Source organism: Salminus brasiliensis, chromosome 17 (genome assembly GCF_030463535.1).
Source record: "Salminus brasiliensis chromosome 17, fSalBra1.hap2, whole genome shotgun sequence".
NCBI classification, from domain to species: domain Eukaryota; kingdom Metazoa; phylum Chordata; class Actinopteri; order Characiformes; family Bryconidae; genus Salminus; species Salminus brasiliensis.
Window position 1 is genome coordinate 27,775,983 of NC_132894.1, and position 21,147 is coordinate 27,797,129.

The following is a 21,147-nucleotide window of genomic DNA, read 5'->3' on the forward strand; positions in this document are numbered from 1 at the left end:
CAGAAATATCATGTGTCTAAATGATGCATTCCAAATGATGGGATTCTTTTGTCAGATTCAGTTTTGTTGGGACTGAACATAGCCACAGAAACAAAATAAACCAGCTTCTGACCTATGAAGCAGAGAACTGCAGACCATTTTATATGCAGACACTCCCTGCTTCAGAGGGAAATTCCTGGAATAAAAATGAGACAACGAATGAGTAATAAAAGCTGACCATTGAAAATTCTTAAAATTCTATTCTTTAAAAAAGAATGGCAATTTTCTTTTAGATTTTAATTCATTCATTAATTCATTAATTACTTAATAAAAAGGGGAACTCATCAGTAGTGAGCCTTCAAAATCCAAAATGATCCATGTCTCAGGCCTACTTTGGGCCCTATTTGAGGAATGAGGTAAATACAGTGTCAAGGAACACATTACAAGACATTGTGAAAGCATTCCTATACACAGAGGACTGACAACAGAATGATGTACACAGTGTTATGCTGACAGAGTAAGCAAGAGCGGTGGTGCTAGGCAGCCATGGAAGAAGTGGGAACTGTATAATTAAACAAATACTACTATAGCCTAGTTAATCTTTCTCTGCCTGAAAAGATCAATGAATAGTTGGGGAATTCCATCAAGTCATGCACATCGAGAGGTGGGGAACAAAGATAGAAGGGTGAAAACAAGCAGGTTTCTTCTGTAGAAAACGGACGGAAGGACGACAGGCCAAAGCTGCCGGTGTTTTCATACTTACAACACATCTCAAAGCAATGCATTGTCTGTAAATGAATTCCAATCAGTCCAATCTAGCCACATTCTATTCATCCCCCGGGCTGGCTTTACCATTCCAAATGCTCAAATATGTGGGAATAATGCCCTGAGGCAACACAAAGTAGGAGGATTATGCTAATACAGCATTGCAACATCTACAATTATAAAGAAACTGGATCTGGATGTTTAGCTTTTTTGTGTTTTAGAAAAGGAAAATAATTACAGTGTAATCATTGTGTTGGCTTTGAAGGTGAAGCAATGACACTGACACAAATGTTTTCCGACAATGCAGAAGAATGCATCAGTTATCATTAGTACAGTATCAAAAGCACAAGAAACCAGCGTAATAGATGCACACACGTCGTCCGGCTGGATAACAAAAGATTGCAGCTTTGAGAAGCCCCACACTCACCCTAGCTGGCTGCTTGACAGTTTTGTGAAATGTCATTTAGTAAGTTGAAAATATATGGCTTTTGACCATCTGCAGTAAATTACACTCTCCACCTGTAGTGGGAGCCAAAAATACCTATTCTTCATAATGCTGCTTTAAAGTCTTTAGTACACACCCAACCCCCCGAAAAGGTACTAAAGTGATCAAATACGAGACGACAGCGAATCTACACTGCAAAACAACCTTTTACATCTGTTTATTTAGATCCATTTATACACATGGTGTCTTTCACCCACTATTCTTTTAATAATGTATTTCTAATCCCCCCCATTTTCTACCCAACTGGGAAGACCCATTACCCAATCTACATAAAATGAAAGCTCTACAATGTTTTTTGGAGCAATGTCATAGAAGAACCATTGTTGTTACATCAAGAATCATTTTCTGTAAAAGAGACGTGTGTGAGAAGAACTTGATGTGTTGGTTCTCGCGTCTCACGTCCCAGAATGCTTCTTCATGTAACAAAAAATGTATCTTCTTTAGCATTGCTATTAAAAACTTTTTTTTTATTAAAAGGCATATTTTGAAAGTTACATATTAATAATTAATATTAACAATACTAAACTTGGGTGTTAAGTAAAGCGTTCAGCAAAGTAACAATAAAAAATACAAAGCACAAATTTGATAATCACTCCTCAAAAACGGACAAAATACACTGGGCATTGGTTTATGTTACCATAACAGCCCATACAATCTTGAGAAAGAGGAGTTGTGTTTTTCAGCTTATTACTTTTGTGATTTCTCACATGTTTACTGAGGTTCTGAAATCTGTAATCGAGTTCAGATATAGATCAGCTCAGATATAGACACAGGCTTTAGCTTGCCAGGTTTAGCTTTAGCTTTAGCGCTCCAGGTTGCTTAGACTCAAAGAGAGAGTGGAGCCATGTTAGCCCTGTGATTAGTCAGGGGTTTGCTGACGTAAATCCGATCTCACTTGAAGGACTGCCAATCCAACATTGTGAGGAAAGCAATACTGGTGACTTTGGGAAGATATACATAAGACATACTTTAAGAATGTTTAACCCATTAGAATTGGTATCTGTGTTGGTTAATGGGAACATCACAACCTATAATCAACCTGTAGCTATAAATGCATAAGAGTACACCCTAAAAGTTAGATAAAGTGGCAGAAACAACCAGGGACTAATATGACTTCTTCAATTATCTATAATGAATCTATGAAAAATATATAAAAAAAAAAAAATTAAAAAACCTGAACTGTTTGTGAAAACCAAAGTAACCAAACCACTCTTTCTTCGTAAAATAAGGCAAGAGTGCAAGCTGTACGAACCTGTGCAAGAAACTGTCTGTATATTTATAATATCAGATGATCCAATGTGACAAATGTTGTGAAATGCTGATCCTATAATAAGCCACAGTTTCTATGACTACAACATATGGACAAAGGTATTTGGACAACTGCTAATTCATTGTTTCTTCTGAAAGCAAGGGTGTTAAAACTCTACTGTCCAGGGAAGGCTTTCTACTAGATTTTGGAGCATTGCTGTGAGTATTTGATTGCATTCAATGAAAGAGTGTTAGTCACCGAATGCAATCAAATAGTTTAGAATGTTTGTTGATTACCACCACACCTCATCCCCAATCCCCAACTCATCCCAAAAGTATTGGATGGAGAACACAGTTCTACTGCTCCACATCTGGGGGGCTTTATACCACTCTAGCCCACGTCTTGTATTAGGCATGTCCACAATCATTTGGGACAATCTGTGTCTGCAAAAGACGGGCGAGCGGGTAATGTCAAAGCCAAGTATTCACTAAGGTGCTGTGGCCATACAAGTTGTTTTTGTAAGTGTGCAAGTTAGCTTGCTTGCTTTTAATAACCCAGAGGCTAAATGGCCATATTGCCTTTATTTTGTTAACATTATTAGATTCTATTATACATACTATTGCTTTTGTAATTTTATTATTTATGTACGCTATATTTAATTTAGCATAAATAGAAACTAACATTATTAAAATTACAGTAAAGAAATTCACAACAGATAAAGATAAACCAACAAGCATATGGGAAAGGTAAATGCAAGCACTAAGCCAGCTTTGGGTAGTCAGAACTGGTCCTACAGACATCTTACATTTGAATAGATTTGACTGCTGCTTTGACCTTTCCCTACTTTGATTTCCCTGCCTTTCCTTTCCTGCAAGACAATTACATTCCCATTTTCTGTGGCAGCACATTTTGGGAAAGCATTTGAAATCTGAAGGTTAATATTTGAGTTTGTACTGAACTAATCCTTCTGGGGTTGCTAACTCACAATGCAGTAGGCTGACCTGTTCTTTGACAGAAAGAGTGAATAAACATTAAAATAAAAAACACATTCTCCTTACCTCTGTTGTGCTGCTCAAATGTATGAATTTATAACCTGAAGTTGCTTCTGGAGTTCTGTCCTGTAGGTACAAGGCTAATACACACATTGCTTGGTAAAATGAAATCACTGACAAAATGCCATTCTGAGGTTTCCAAAATGTCAAAGTCAAGTTAAAAAAGAAGGATGTATGGTACACAACTTAATGCCTAGCTTGTCATATACATTACATAGACAAACGTATTGGGACACCTACACAGCTGTGGTGACTTTTATGAACTATGCACCTCAGCACTTGGTGACCCCGCTCTGTAACTTTAAGTGGTCTGTCACTTTTGCTGTGGTTCCTAAATGCTTCCACTTCTCAACAATACCACTCACAGTTGGATGGGGGAATATCTAGGGGGAAGAAAATTCTCAAACTAACTTGTTGCAACGGTGGCATCCTATTACAGTACCATGCTGGAATTCAGTGAGCTCTTTAAAACCACCCATTCTTTCAGTAATGTGTATAGAGGCTGACGGCAGGGCTAGGTGCTTGATTCTATACACCTGTGTCAATGGGACTGAATAAAAAAAAAAAATAAAAAAAAAATCTGAAATCAATGATTAAGAGGTGTGTCCCAACTCTTTTTTTTTTGTCTATGTAGTGTATGATACTGCATTTAGTGGCTGGAAAGAACAGTGTGTATAAACATATTTGCAAAGTAACTGCAGCTTTAAGACTCCACAGTTCACGCTGTTATCCAGAAGAACTGCCAATATTAACCGTTTATTTGGTCCTTTTGTGCTTTCTTAGCTGGGTTTAAGTTGGTTTGGACTACATTGGAAGATGCTGCAATCAAGAAACTGTGCCCTGTTCACTGTATAGTGCACTAATTTGGGGTTTGTCCGAATTTGTCCAAAAACGTAATGGCAATTTTTTAGTGCACAATTCCACAATGCATTGCAATATACAGTGAACAAACAACGTACATGAAACACACTTGTTTGATGTACACTTGTTTGGTTTGAAGGTTTGCATGCATCTTCTCTAAGAATATCCGACATTCAGTTTATGCGGCATATGAGGTGCTATAAGAGTGCTCTATACAGTGATCCGGATTTTCCCATCAGGGCATAGTGAATAGGGCACAGTTTCGGACTCAACGTTTTTGTGAGTGGCACCTTACTACAGCTCTAACAAACAAAGGTGTCTTTAGTTGTGCTTGGGCAGTGCTCAAGTAAGCTAGTATTCTGTGGCAAAGTGATTGTGATGTATATTATATAAAACGTCTCTGTAGTACTTACTTTATATAAAAACAGTTCCACAACTTCAAACAACTGAAACTGGGCTTTGAAGAGCAGTTTGTTAACACACAAATTTAACCAACAAATGATTTGTTGTCTACTATAGCTACCTAGCCACATGGCTATACTTTATCAAATGCTAATGCTGTTTGCAAGACTGACCTCGTGCCACTTAATGGCAGGTTTACACTATATGCTGCAATCCGTTTACCTTGGAAGTCGGAGCTGGGAATGACATCACACCCAAGTTGACTGAAAATTCAACACTATTTCAAAACATTTCCAAAAAACAGTTAGCTAAAGACTTTAGAGTTAACACAACTGGTTTGACAATCCTTAGCTGGCGAACCAAACCAATATGTCCCACTTTTTAATGTCCAAGGTTAACGTTGTTAGCATTGACCCAGGTTACCATTGTTTCCGAGACCAGTTGATGACGCATTATACAGTATTTTGCACATCTACACACCATGGAAACATGTCCACAGGCGCGAGTTGGACAGTACTGTGTGTATGACTGGTTTAATGAGACATAAATACATAGAAGTGCTAATGAACTGTGTAGTAATACTGATTTTACTACTGTAGACGTGCGGTGGGGCCACCGAACTTGATGATAAGGCTCTTCCGACTTTCCAAGTAGGACAGTAGGGGAGCGCTTCAGCTGAAATTTCCTATTGGAACAATCCAACATTCCAGTTCAAATGGAACACAGTATTAACCCTGGTTTTCGAGTCGTCAGCCTCAGGTTGAAGGCAGATCGGATTTCGCTCAGCGATGGCATGGTTGCTTTATGTGAACTGCTGAAAGACGCGATTCTAAAGCTTTACGACCAAATATAACTTTTTTCTTTATAACCTGATATCTCTCAGACAGGGCCTGTTTACAGTGTCATGACTACCTATGAATCACTGTGTGGTCTGAATTGGCAATACACTCCTGATCAGGCATCTGATTTACATTAAACGGACATGATTTATCCACACATCAGTACAAACCTTTTCAACACTCAAGTTTCAACACACTAGGATATTTCCCAGGCCTTACCATCCTCCAATGACCAGCCCCACCTTTATCTAACCTACAAATATCTGGATAAACTATAAGACAAGGCACAATACTACAGGACAACAATATTAAACTAAATTCATACTCTAAACCTAACAAGAATACACTGAGAGTGCTCATTCATTCAAATGCAAATGATGAACAAAACAAATACAACAAAACAAATACCTGCAATCTGTTTCTTTATTAGTGTATTAAAAGCCATCTCAAGGAAGTACACCAAGCCACCCCACCAACGGTAACTGAGCCCTTCATTTCAGGGCCAATAATCAAAGAGGAAATACAACGAGCCATGAAAGCCTAAGATTAGAGGCGAGCTGTTGAGATATACAGGGCACAAGAGGATAGGGTGGGCCAGGCCAAGCTACAACGCTGGCAACGAGCATGTGATGACAAGCAAAGCTATGAATAGCAGTCATGAAAAGAGTAGGTGGGGGGTTGGAGGGGTGTGCTGCTCAAAGCTGCATATAGCACATGTGCTGTTGGAGAGAACTTAGCATGGTTTAGCACAGGTGCTGGTAACCCAGGCAGCAGCTCTCTGGCATACAGATAGTATTGTGCAAGAAGAACAAGGCAAGAAGACCATTAGAAATGATCAGTGATCCCCAAGCTCTCAAAAAAACCCTGTTTGCTCATCCTGGTACAAGTCTCTGTAAATCTCACAATATCATCCTCAAGATTTTATACATCTAAAATGGTTGAGTAAGGGTCAAACAAGGTTTTCAATTAAGAAGAAGAAGAAGTAGAAGAAGAAAAAACAGAAGTCCCGAATTAAAATTCATTTAAGCTGGAAATACTTCACCTTCTTTCTGCTACAGCCAGCGTGTCCTGCATCGTCAGACGGATGTAACTGGCTGTAGCTGGGTACGGATATCCAAAGGCAAAGGACCTTTAGTTTACTAACACTTACCCTAAACCTGTGTTCTTTGCTAAAGAGCAGCGTGAAACAATATATAAAAATGTATATGCTAAAAACTAATTCTGTGCATTCATCTCTGAATATTGTTGCTTAATTTTGGTAGGAGATTTTCTGCTAAGAATATGACTAAATCTATCTGGAGGCTATTTGTATTGTTTTTACATCCATTCATGTTAAAACTTAGAGCTAAAGGAGTTTACAAACCAATATACAGTTAGTAAAATGTTTGCAGCAGTTGGTAACAAGCAAATTAAGCAAAAGAGTTATTCATCTTTAAATGAACCAATATTTAATTCACATATTAATTTCAATTGAATAAACATAAAAAAAGTTAAATGGCTTGTCATTGGGCCTGTCACTATAATTACATTATCACCCTTATCATACAATATACAGACACAACCTCAATCATTTTTACTGCCCTTAATACTGCTTGTTGGGTTTACTTGTTGACTTTGGTTTAAAACAGTGGGTTTATTTTGTGTTTTATTTATTCAGGACAATTAAACATTTTTAGATTCCATTTTCAAAATGTCCTTCATTATCAAATGTTATTTTAAAAGGGTGTAATTGTATTATGCTGATATCATTATAAAATGGTCTAAAATAACAATAATATAGTTTATCTTAATAATTATGAGATAAATGCCATATATTAAATGAATGATGAATATAGGCCCACTTCTCATCATCTGAAATCTTTTTTTTGTTAGATTTTCTGTTTTTTACAGTACAAGCAATGGCTTTTTTGTTCTCCTGAGCAGCACAGAAATGATTCTGGGTAGATGTAGAAGTCTTTACTGGTTGTCGGTGTTGACTCTTGCAATATTTGGGAGCTAACTTCGGTTTCACGGAGAAGTCTGACTGTGTTTTTTTTATGTGTGTGTTTCTTAAATGAACCCAAAACAAACTATGGCTACAGTATTTTTAACCATTACGGCAACCCATCTGATTCCCCTACAGAGTTGTTTTTTTCACAGAGAGAAATCTCTGAAGGGTCAAGAAAAGATAATTTCCTTAGACTCCAACTGTAAGGAACAAAAGGCCAAACATTTAGTTATAGCTGGGGTGTAATGCTACATTGTGGCTAGCATGTTAGGACGTGGCTCAGGGCTAACTTTATATTACAATAACTCTATACAATTGGCATATTAGATATTATATTAACTTTACTATGCCATTCTACGATGATAACCGTCTACTTTTATCACAATAAAGAGTGATAAACAAATTAACATTCATTTATTTAAAGGCCAAATACATTTGGAAACCAACATTCTATTCACTTAAAAAATTTAATTCTGAATTCATTGGTTTATGATGTACCTAAAACCCAACACATTATATTCTGTTGCTGTTGTGCACAAATCTCAAAACAGCAACAAAAAAGTAATTTTGGAGCATTTCCATTCTTCATGAAATTTTAACACAATGTAAAAAAACAGCTGTCAGAAATCTCTGCATGACAGCTACAAAATGTAAAACACAATACAGTATAGTCTGTTTTATTAGATGTTATATAAATATATTCATACATACAAATGTATGTTTATATATACAATTTGTTAAAGGCACAGTAACAAAAACAGCCTGTTGAATTCCAATAAAAAAGGGTTATATTTTGATGCAAGTTATAATATGGGCCAATTTAACCTAAGAAACACTTTTAGGCATTTATCATGATTGACCAATTTATTTTGTTGTGAATTTCTAGGGTGAAACAATTCACAATCGACTGTATGAATTGGTAATGGTTACACATTTAAATTGCAATTAACAGAAAGTGGTTTAGAGGTACAATGCATAAAAAATCTAAGAAATAAAAACTTTTTTAAAGACAGTTTTAAAAAGCTGACCAGTCAGAGGCAGGGCCATGCCTAAACAAAACTGCAGTCTATCCTGACAGTAAAATACCTTGCCTGCTTATCAGTTACCTTTGGAGAAGTAACTCTGATGATTTGCAACCCTCCCAACAATCACAAAGCAAAGCTTTTTGTGCAGGACAGATATGACGACAGCTCAGGCGAGAGGGTAGTAAATCTCTTCAGTCTTCAGCTGCCTCAGCCTCTGATCGAGTGCTAAGCATGCAAAACCACAGAACATTGCCACATACTCCATAGCTTGGCCCTAGCTTTTAAAATAAGGTTTTGGAGGTAGCCTGACGAGTGGACAGCAGGACAGACCTATTACCAGCTCTGCTCACTGATATTCTGATACTAGACTGGCGACAGAGGAAAAAGCTGAAAATAAGTGAAGCGGGGAAGCTTACCTGAAGCATGGACTGTCGCGGGAGGAGACCCCGTCTCTCCACCACTCTTCTGGCTCATTGTTGCACTGTTCTCCTCAGTACTGGGTGGCAACTGCAGTTCTTTGGGGAGAAGATCATACACTGATTCTGGAAAGGAAATGGGGAGGAGAGAGAATTGTTAACCAGAGTCTAGAGTCAAGACAACAAGACATGACATCTGTATTATAATACATCACATGGAATTAAGGATCACCAGGAGTTCCTAATATTGCATCATATTGTTTTACTGGTCATTAATCAGCCATCAGACAGACTTGTCTCACTGCAGTATATCCATATGTCTCTGAGCAGTACAGCCCTGCAATGCTGTCCCTGCTACTCACACTGCTGATTCATGACCGCATGAAGGACTTAATAGTTAACCGAGGAGTTGAATTTAAAGCTGCAGGGACTTGACACATAGTATTTGGTGGTCATTACTACAAGTGTAGTGGTGCGTACATGCAAGAACACTGTGTAAAGCCACCTCTGAGGATGATGATTTACCATATAAACACCTACATCCAGTCAAATATTTAGGCATGCTTAGTATTTTGTGCTTGATTTGGATTCTTCCAGAGTAGAGAGCAAAGATCTTTACAAAGAATTTTTTGCCAGATCTAGTAGCCATGTGGATCCATATGCTAATCAGCTCTGCCAGTGTTTAATGAGGCCATGTGCTACAGATCAGACAAGCTCAGAAAAGTACACAGGAAAGGATGTTTCACATAAGCCGCCTTTGTTGTAATTAGGGGTGTAAGAAAAGATCAGAGTATCGCAATATTGTTTTGGAATTTTGCCGTTTATTGATTTTTGATAAATAATTTACATGCAAAGATTGGTGGCAGACAGTGGTTCATTTTGTGTTGTGTTTGAACCCAGACTGCTGTCTTCAGTTCCCAAGGTTCTGATGTCATTAAAATTATTATATAGTTTAACTCAGATTTGTAGCATATGGTGTTTTTTATACTATGAGTGTTTCCCCAAAAATGTATATATATAAAAAAATCACAATATATAAACCTGCTTACAGTTTCTCATGATGCCAGTAGCTTGAAAACATAGCTAGGATTGAAATTGAGTATGTTAATCCTATAAAGTCAGATTAAAGAATGTATGCTGAAGGTGCAATGTGTGATGTATTTTTGTTGATATGTATATATGAAGAATGTAAGCTCCCTTCGTTCTATTGTAAATAGTTTAGTTTCATAGAAAGACATTTCTAAATTGCTGGAAAAGCTGTTATAGACTTGAATTTGTGCACGGAGGAGTTGCATTGTGCATTCATACTTCTCTGTATGTCGGGATGTTGATGGTGCATTTTGTCAGTGTGCTTCGGTGGAACCGAGTAGCTATTATACATTTTTAAAAACGGGCCAATTCCAAAACTCATTTTATTTTCACACCCTAAAATTGACATACACCCAACCCGGTAGCGGCACCTTTTCGACACCTAAAGCTGTGACGCAGGCAAATCCAACAGCCACATCAGGAGCATATGGTGCTGCTGATACTTGTAGCCAGTTTTCTGAGACAATCTTTCCCCAGGATGTGCATCAGTAACACTGAAGAGCACTACATTACCGATATACTTCGCTATTAATCGGAATACAGGCTGCTATGCAAACAAGGCCTTGTGCCTGTGCCTGCAGTAGGGGGGTTAAAAGCAGTGTGTGATGAAGCAAAAGCCATGGAAGCAATCGTGTATCTGTGCCAGGCTAACATCTACCGCTAGCTCACCTGCTTTTACCATCTCTTCTGTCCATCGTTCATCTACTCCTTCAAGCTGACTACCAAACTGGAGCTAACGGCATACGTCAGAAGGGAAAGCACTGTGTTGTGCCAGGACGCCAAACCCAGGGAATCAAGTGGGTGCTAGGCCAGAAGCTAACCCAGCTACAACATCTTTTCAGACAGCTAACCACAACAACACTGAGGCAAAATACCAGGGTTGTGAATGGGCATGTAAACTGAGTCAGAGCACTTTTCACTATTTATACCTCAAAGAACACTTTCAAGTACTCAGTAAATGCATTCTTTGATACTTATATTTACATTCTAATATTTCATATTAACTTGCCAGATTCAGGTCATTTACTTGTTGACTATGAACGGCTTGTGTATGTTCACACAGTGTGTGGAAACTACACACATGCTTCAGTGGAGATCCCTTAAAAGGTACAGTATACCCATCCATCCACACCACTGGGTGTTGCTCTCTTCAAATACCAAAGCCTCTCATTGAAAATCCTGGCCTTCAGTTCACCTCAAATAACACCAGGGCTCTAAATTAAATCTGATACACGACTGCACCACACCTGGCCATCGAACTGGAAAAACTCCTGACTGTTTATTAGTTGCCAACCCCAACAGTGATAAGTACTACAATTTAAGTGCCAAAAGCCAGGGACCGTAGGCCTGGGCCCACAGACCTGGACCCCTCTACTCTCAAAGGGCAATGGGCTATTTTAGGCAAACGAGCACAATGGCCTCAAACCATGTTTAGTATGCTGATGAGCAGTGCTTGGAAATCTGGGCTGCGGATGGGGGCCAGAGGGGTGTTCACGACTATGGAGTGTAACAGTGCCTCTTGTCATTCAAGGGGCAGTTACATGTACTGAGTGCCACGAGGTGCAGCATAAATAAACTCGGTTCTCTAGCTAATCTCTAGGCAACAGCTGGCTTAGCATCTTTAGATACTCTACTGATTATCGGCAGTGTTGTGCAGGTTCCCTTAATGCTCAGAGTAAAGGAAAACAGACTCTGTTTTCATCTATGAGGATCTTTTAAACCCACACCGCAACATTTGATTTGTGAAGGCTGCCCACACATTAGGGATGCTCTGAGGTCTCTAACTGGACTAAAAATGGTGTACCAGCCTAGGTGGGGCTTTGGCCCTCTGGTTCTTTATGTGTGGGGCTGTGATGTTATCATGGAAATGCACAGCTTCTGTATTATCCTCTTCTTTTCCATCTTCTGACGTATTTTTGCTGCATTTATCCTGCTGGTTTTGATACATTGACCAATTTCTAGTAACACCATAGCAACCACCTGCAGTACCATAGCATCCGCGTAGCAACAGCCTAGCAACTGCCTGTATGCGGGCACCACTTAAGGTGCACAGCAGACTGACACCATAGCAAGCACCTGAGATAACACAGCAACCACCTAGCAACACCATATCAAACGCCTTGCGACACCGTAGCAACACCATAGCAACCATCTAGCAACCACTTAGCAACACTACACCTGTGATACCACAGCAACCACCTAGCAACGCCACAGCAATCACCTGCAATACCATGGCATCCACATAGCAACAGCCTAGCAACTATCTAGATGCGGGCACCACTTAAGCTGCCTTCAGGAAATGTACTTTTCTAGTTATAATCAAGCGCCATATTATCAAGTCTGTCCTGACTGCTGTTGGTCACATAGATGTGTGTTTATCCAGACAGTGTTTGTCCAGTGTCTTTTGGGGTCTTTCGGTTCATTATGTTCTGACATATCTGGCTAGCTATTAACTAAAAATGTCCCATGTTCTTAATATGTTTCCTAACCCAACTATTACATCTTCTGCTAGGTGTGTGTTTGAATATTGAATCTTTAGCCTGTAGCTGGACTGTGGCTTCCACTCTTGACACAACTGCTAGCTGCTGCTAAGCTCATTTGCATAATGTTTGTCCACAAGAAGAAAGAGCCGACTGAGCAGGTTGTGCTTTGGCAGTTTGACACGTCAGGTGTATGCATATACACGGTCGTCTCTCATCACAGCAGAACACGTTACCTGTTCGGTTCTGCATTAAGGCATGTAATTGTGCATGATGTTGCCATGTACGTCACGCATATGCTACCTAATATGTCGGCGCCCACGACTCTAAACACTGCATCCCTGAATAAAAGCTCCTTTTATATAGTCGACCTACAGGCAAACAAGCGTGCAGGTGAAGGCAGTCACCCAGTCCAGTGAGCACCACTTTAAAATGTGTTTACAGCAGCAAGGCAGGCAGCAACAAAGACTCTCTGTTCCAACACCCTTCTGAGCAAGCAGGACCCTCAGAGGTTTCAGAGCTGAACAGTTTTGTAGCCATGCTCAATTTGCTATTCAGATCTCTTCATCTGATCTTACAGGAGATACTGCTGCGTTCTGATTCCCTGCCAACTGCCAGTTTCAATTATTCACAGCTGGATCCAGGGATACCTTACACCCCTGTTCTAACATGTTGCTTGAAGGGAATTTCACTACACGTTACGTGCACATATTATGTTACTGTCCAACACTGACCAGTATTAAATTAAGAAAAGCAAACAGTTTCCAGTAGGGCGAACAGTGTCATCTTTATAAGCTCTTAAAGGGGCTGAAGCTCTTCTCAGCTGGGTCATTATATGCTGACATGCAAAGGAAAATTGTAGAATTGCATATATTTATATATATTCTGCCATATACTGCAGGTATGCTATGAATATTGAAAAAATATTTATTGAAAACAAAACACTCTGGTTTGGAAACACTGGTGAATTCCAAATTAACAGGGCATTGTGGAGAAACATACAACCTTGGATTTCTTTACAGTGGTGGTGATAGTAAACAGGCTTCAGATGTCAATGCAAATATAGCCATTTTTTTAACTTTATTTGCCATCCAAAAGGGCCAGTAAACCATTTCTCCAAAACAGCTACTGTACAGGAAAGAACTTGAATTGGACGTTAATGAGTCTATGTAGTTTTGGAGCATTTCTATTGGAATATTTATGTTGACATTTAGACACAATGCAATGTGTCCTGTATGTACACTTCTGCCATGAATTGTTCTGTAGAGAAAACTACAAAAATCACTGCCAATTCCATATGCTAGCTGGACCTTCTCATATTGCTCCACGCCACCAGTGCTGGGTGGCATTGCACATCCTTTCAAAGTGACACTAACACAATCAGTGGCACTCCCAGGGATTTCGGGCCCCATGAAAATAAATTACCCTTAACAATTCTGCCAAAATACTCAATTAATACATGGCAAAGATTGTCTCAGAAAAACAAATACAAAAGTAACAAAAGCACCATATTCTCAGGAACTAGCTGCTATGTTAGCACGCTTCCATCCTGAATGAGTGTAAAAATGCTCCCCATATAAAAACTCTCTCTGACTGACTTTGTTTACCTCTTAATTTATTGAATTTAGCAGACATTTTGGAAAATCAGTGCATCTGCCCTTTAATACTGCAACAAAGAGGTCAAAAAGTCTACAGAACGTCTCCAGAAACATATGCGAAAGGTCAGGAGGCTCAATGGAAATTGGGCTGGGATATGGAACTTCATTTACATATCACAGCATTCGGTGACATCCATCCGTAGGACAGACGTCGGACACACCTACTTGTAGGTAGAATTTCCATTTAGCAGGGAGAGACGAGAAGCACTATATTGAAATAGCTGCTCTATTATGAATGTGTGATCTATTATTCCTAGCTTTCAAAAGACTACAAAGTGTTGCAGCCATGCTTCTTTATGTCCATCTGCGTCATGCCCTTGAAGCCGGGCTTTTTGAAACAGGGTGTAACTGCAGCAAAGCACTTGGGGAAAAACTGCCTGATCATCAATAGACCACCTAGACTGTCCTTCTTGCACAGATCTAAATAGCCCTAGGAATTCCATGTTCCTGGGAATGTTCTGTAGACCTTTTTTTTACCTTTTGTTGTGGTCTGGCATAAAATACAGGCCTGCCATGCCATACTAAAGGGCAGATGCGTTGATTTTCCAAAATGTCTAATGCTAAATTCAGGATGACACTACCTTAATGGCACTCAAAAAAGTCTGCAAAATGCTAATAACAGCAATAGAATATTGGTGACATTTTTTTAAATGACAGTGTTTGCACTTATTCCTGGCAGGGGCTTGACTACAGTCTACCAACATCAAAGGCTAAGCCCACACGGGGGGCTTTATACTGCTATACTGTTCTTAATGTGTTTATGTACTTTTCATAACAGCACATAATAAAATGTTGTCTGTCATAGTTAAGTAACTGAGGGAAACGGAGGAATGGGGGCTACTTAACTGCTTTGAGTTAAACAGCTCAGCATGTTGCAAAAAAACAATGATGCCAAAGACATAAAATCTGAGGGGCTTTGTGTACAAAACAGTTACCTAAAATGTGTCTTTCCCATGGAAAACAACTGGAAACAGCTCAATCTGGTAAGTTCTGTCAAAGGCCCTTAAATCTGAACTTGCTGATAGATACCATTACTATCCACAGAAAGCCTTTAATGACAATACACCACCACCTATGACCAAAGCATATACTCTGAATAAGCAAGCAACTTATCTCAAGCCAGGTATGAAGCTGAAGTCATTATTGGTCTTTTTCTCTGGTAAATTATAGTATCAGAGGAAAATGTGAGATCATCTGCCCAAAAACTGAAGCTGAAACAGTGGTGGACCATGCAACATGACAATGACCCAAACTGTTCCAATAAATCCACCAATGCCCAGAAGACAAAAAAGAAGTTGCAAGTTCTTGTCAAAGCTCTTAATCCTATTAACATGTTGTGGGTTATTTCATCAAACACCACACAGCTGAGTGAATTCTGCATGGAGGAGTGGGAAAACTTTCTTCCAGTCGATTGCAGAGAATGGAAGATGGTTACAGGAAGTCAGATAGTTGTGGATAGGGTGTCCTCACTTTTTTCTCAGTAAAATTTGACATTTATATTTTGGTGAAATAAATGATCGTCACTTTCTATTGTATTTGTTAGACTGATGCGATTCAGTTTTATCTTCATAATAAACAAAATATTTAATGCAGCATTCTAAAATTCCCATGACCCTAAACATAAGGCATCCTGAATTGAAATTTATATTCAAACCCTGCCCAAAAATCTGAAGCTAAATAAAATAAAATAAAATAAAATAAAATAAATAAATAACTCCAACAGACTTTAGCCCAATAGCCTGGACCTAGTCATGCTCCTGAGTCACGGTAAGACATTTGGTGAATTGCCGAAAATGCTACAGGAGAGTGAATGAGAGAAAATGCTTACGCCCCAAATCCTATTCCTTTATCCGTTTCCCATTTCTGCCTTCTCTGGCGGGTCAGCACATGCAGGAACATGTGCACCACGCACGGGGCCCTTCCAGTAAACACACTGCCAACCGCACAGACAGAAAATGTACTCTGCTCTCAGACGAGAGTGGCTGCAGAATCAGTACCTGGCCTGTTTCAAAGTGTTTCCACACATTTTAAGGGAGAAAATTCCCATTCTGCTTCATAGTTTCCTCCCACACAAACAAGACACAGAGGCTGCTGTTTATGTCGCTGGCCTTTTTTTTTCACTGGGCAGAATGAAAACAGTCGTTCATAGAGATGAGGAGGTTGTTCATTTTATTATTATTTTTTTTAACTAAAGGCTTCTTCAAATCCTTTCTTGCTCAAGTAATATTGTTTGCTTTTTTTGAGTAGACAAAGTGTTATTTAATGTTTTGTTGTGCTTCTTGCCTCGTTATGGACTGAATTTGATCTCAGTGGAATGAAATCCCCTTTCCAGAAGACCCAGGCAATCAGACATCATCAAGAGCAGCTCATACAGTCATGAGAAAAGTTAGGACACCCCATGAAAACATTTGTCATAGGCAATTTTCACAATTCACACAAAATAATTGGCAAAATGTCATTAATACAAATGTTTTATTTAAACCTCGGACATTTAGTTAGGTTGTCTCTTGACTGTTGAAGTGAGTGATATCACCAAGGCAAAATTCAAAGAGCTCTCTGAGGCCTTCAGAAAGAAGGCTGTAGATGCAGATGAGTCTGGGAAGGGGTTTAAAAAGACTGCCATCACGACCAGACCAGGCCATCCTAGCTACTTCAGCCCAGGAGCAGACCAAAAATCCTAAAATGTCATCACGGGACCTACTTTGGACCCTCCTCAGTTGATGTTGATGTCAAAGTACATAAATCTACCATCAGAAGGAGACTGCACATGTTTCATTTTTATGGGAGGTGTGTAACAACAAAACCATCAGAGCCAAGAGCAAAGATTTATCTGTCCAAAGCACATTGTTTGCAGAAATCCTGGTCTTTGTCTAGGTGCTCTCTAGCAAACTTTAGTCTTGCCCTGATGTTTTTTTTTTTTTTGGTTGTTTTTGACAGCAAGAGTTTCCTTCTTGCACACCTCTGTTAAAAAAGGCTGTTTTTAAGATCAGACCTAGATCTTGGCTAAGGTGGGGGGGCAGACTCACCATGTGAAAGACAGGACAACGTTTTTCATTCATTTAAGCACATTCTTCTTGCTTACTGTCTCTAACTCTGGCACTTGGGGTGTGTCAAGGGTTCTTGGCAGAGAGCCCGCTAAGCCTCCACTTCTCCAACCCCTCCCACTGCTTGCTATGTTAGTAGACCCCTATGGTTCTAGTATCTAGCCCAACAGGTTTGTGCCACTGACAAGGTAAAAAAGCTGCCAAACTAAAATGGAGAAGACAAAACAAATGAGACAAAAAAAGAAAAGCCAAACCTGCTGCCCATGCCTAAGAGAGAATGGATACTGCACCGCCGCTTAGCACAGAGGATTCAGAAAAGGCAGTATCTAGCATGAAAGAAAAAAAAAGGCAAGACCGATGTAGACGCCACGGTTCAGGGTTTACTGGGGCGAAAGGGACTTCTATTCAGAGGGCAACAGAGACTTAAGCGAGGGCGCGTTTATAGCACTCCTCAAATGTTTACAGCTGCGTCCACATAAGAGCTGCCGATAACACCATAGCAACAGGAACGAGAGGGCAGCCTCCATCGCTCCCTCGGCCGGGCTTTAATTAGGTGGTTAAAGAAGGCTTAAAAAGCAGGCCCTTAGGAGGCCAAACAACACAACAACATCCTAAAGCTTGTCCAGTTGCGGAAAACCTCTCTGGATTTCCAACTATTGCAAAGAGACGTACTAATCATGATGAAGAATGATGTTCTATTGGGTAAGCATTAGCTGTACATGGGGAGGTGGAGTCTGTACAATGCATGACTGATTACCTTTCCTACCTTTTACAGCACTAGGTGCTAAGAAGTCTAGGAAGTAGAATTGAAAACTCAGGCCCAAACAGATCCCTATGTGAGTTGTGGGGCACTTTTTGAATTGTAAAGTGGAATTCCAGAGGCAATACAATCTCCCCCAATCCACTTGTGATTTCTAGTGAACATCACAGGTCACTACATCAGCTGAATGCCGACCGAGTGCATTGCGAGGCTCTAGTTATTACACTACAGGAGAAGACAAAAGAAGAGCTGGCGGTTACTTTAATTTGTTTAAGGTGGATAACAAGCATGAAGATGCTGCTCATTGCCTCATCAGTGCAAGATGAATCACATGCTGCAGTAATCTGTATTGGCACTGGAAGACTTTTTCTTTGAGCAGTTAAAAACCCAGAGGCCTAGGCTCCCCCAGCACTCCCAACCCTGCCCCCCATGCATATTGCAGCTAAGATCTTTGACATTCATTCTTGTGTATTCGAATAAAAAACACCATCCTTTTAGCAAATGGGGTTTCTAGATGTCAAGCCAACGGATTCTCTTAGCAGCAGCATTAACTGTAGAAATATTTGGGTCTAACCATACTTTAAAGAGAGACCATTTCTGTGCACACTAGACACAAATATTTACACCAGAAATAGTATTACTTTTAGGAGCGGTAATGTGTAACGTTGAGGACATTTGTTCATGTAGAAATTCTGTTAACAGTGAAAGGCAACAACGCATCCAAACATTTTGGTGAGAGAAATAGGTGTGAAGATGCAAACATGCAAAGATTAATATGGTTCCAAAGAACAGTGCTATCTAGCAGTCAGGGTCTACACACACAACATAAACCAGTACAACAACACCAGTGTTGTATTCTGTCTTCAGATTCCACGGTTCTGACTGCATACATTTGCAAGTCATTTTGTCACGTGATAGTGAGTTTTTTCATACTATGACTTTTTTCTAGGATGCCCCCTGAAACTGAAAGTGAATCGACTGAGATTCTTTAAGTCAATCAGTCGAGAATAGGGGCGTCACTATAACGTTCTATTTTTAGATAATATATCCTCCCAGAAATAAGGGCAATGAACAATATTATTGTTATTTCCAGACCATTTTATGCCACTGATATATTGCTAATATAATAGCAAGGGCAGTGAACTTTTAATAAACAGTTTGGGAAATGATCATATCTATACCTGTAAACGCTGTTACTGATGCACTGGTCACTGCATGACTGGTTAAAATATCAGTGACTTTTATTGGTATGTAAACAAACACAAATGTAAACACAATTGATGATATCAAAGTTAGAGAAAATGATTGAGTAATTATAGTGACAGGCCTTCTGTGACAAAAAGCTTACAAAAATGATCACATTTTATTGAAGAATTATAAATAAGGCAACCTGAAGCTGGGGCGGACATGGTGGAAAGTTATGCTAGCAATAACGATCTTTCAGAAAATATCTCAAATTTGGAGGCATTTTGAACTTATGAGGGAGAATCCTTAAGAGTTAAATCCAAGCTCGGTCTGCAAGACTTTGCTTATTATTTAAAAACATCCAACGCAGCAAACCACTTGAAACAGCTAAGTTGCTATAGATGGATTAGATTAGATATATGGATATAGATTCAACATATATGTTTTGTATATCTCTGCTAGGCCAGTCATGACACACAAAAGTATGACCACACATTTGCCTTGTGATTTCTATAGGCCTGGCCAATCTTTCGGTTTAGACCTATTAGCTATTTGTTGTTCAGGGAAGAGAGACTGAGGACAAACGTTTGCCTTTTCATCTTAAATATTTGTCACATGATTCTTTTAAAATATTATTATTTATTTATATTTAATTAAAAAAAATACATTCGCCTTATAAGCCTGGAGAAGACAAGATATAATTATTTCAAAGTGCAATTTTGTTTCTTTTATTGAAAATCATTCGAATCTTAACTTATTTTGTTAATTTTGTTTTATGAGTTCTCTACGTTTACAGAGAAACAAAGAAGTTCTGTTAAAAAAGCAATTTTAATGTTTAACCGAAAAGATACATTATATATATATATAATGATAGTGCAGGTAGCTTCTGGCTCCCCAAGCTCCTTAGCCATTTTCAACCAAAATGATATGATCAGAGCTCACTTTCAGTAACATAGATGCATGATAAAGCACCTTGTGACAATGGTGGTGTGAGACACGGGTTTGGGTGAGGTTAGCTAAGACAGACGTAACAATCACACCGCGTTCTCTCCCACATTTCAGCAATCACAGAAAGCAAACACTTCCCTGATTCCCACTACATTCGCTGATAAATCAGATGAGCTAGCAGTTTAGCTCCTGAATGACCATTTTCAAACTGCTCACATTTCTAAAGATAGTAGGCGTAGAAGGAGTTAAACTCAGCAAAAGCATTTTATGTTTGGTTTCCTTCTGATTTGAAGAAACTCAAAACCAGCAGCCCCACTGCTTAAACAGCCGGCCACAGAATGACTGTTTATTTAACGGTGTTAAAAATGTGCAGATTCATATAATCCTATACTCCTGTGGAAATAAACCAAGAGCGTGTATAAAATACCATAATCACAGTGCTTTATGTGCAGTTTAGGATCTTCATGCTACAAAACAAAGATCTGAATTGCTGAATGATTCTGATATTTATTTTACAACTTGTAATAATACATTGAAAACACTGATCAGTTGTATGTAACATGGTCAAAGATTGATCAAACGTATAACAGTGATTTTACTCACTGTCAAATGTGCTTGGAAGAGTTCCTCTTCGTAACGTTGTCTTCAATGTAGGCCTCTTATCGAATAACTATAGTAAATTGCCCTGGGGGGTGGTTGAAAAACCAAGCTCCAATGCACTGTTCACAATCACTGTTTCGCGGCTGCTTCAGAGTTAGGGACTGTCAATAAATTACCAAAGAAAGCAAAAGAAAGTGTTGCTATTCTTCCTCTTGTTAATATTGGTTAATGGTTAATGATTATTATTATTATTACTATTTTAATTATATCTGTATGTACATTAGATTATTCTTCCTGGAACAT

General features: G+C 39.1%; 1 protein-coding gene across 5 annotated transcripts in view; it reads right to left on the reverse strand.

Moving 5' to 3' along the window:
• The window catches only part of nfat5b (nuclear factor of activated T cells 5b), a 62,361-nt gene that overhangs the window by 20,106 nt on the left and 21,108 nt on the right, over positions 1-21,147 (reverse strand). Inside the window, exons 1-2 of one of the 5 annotated variants that reach the window (XM_072661199.1) lie at positions 304-8,183; positions 113-175 (exon numbers count right to left, since the gene is read on the reverse strand). Coding sequence is in view for 1 of the 5 variants with exons in the window: in XM_072661202.1 (XP_072517303.1) it covers positions 9,081-9,206 (126 nt within the window). In the remaining 4 variants the exon portion in view is untranslated. Of the gene's footprint in view, positions 1-112; positions 8,281-9,080; positions 9,207-21,147 lie in introns of those variants that run through there. The other 4 variants (XM_072661202.1, XM_072661200.1, XM_072661198.1 and 1 more) reach the window with 4 other exon arrangements.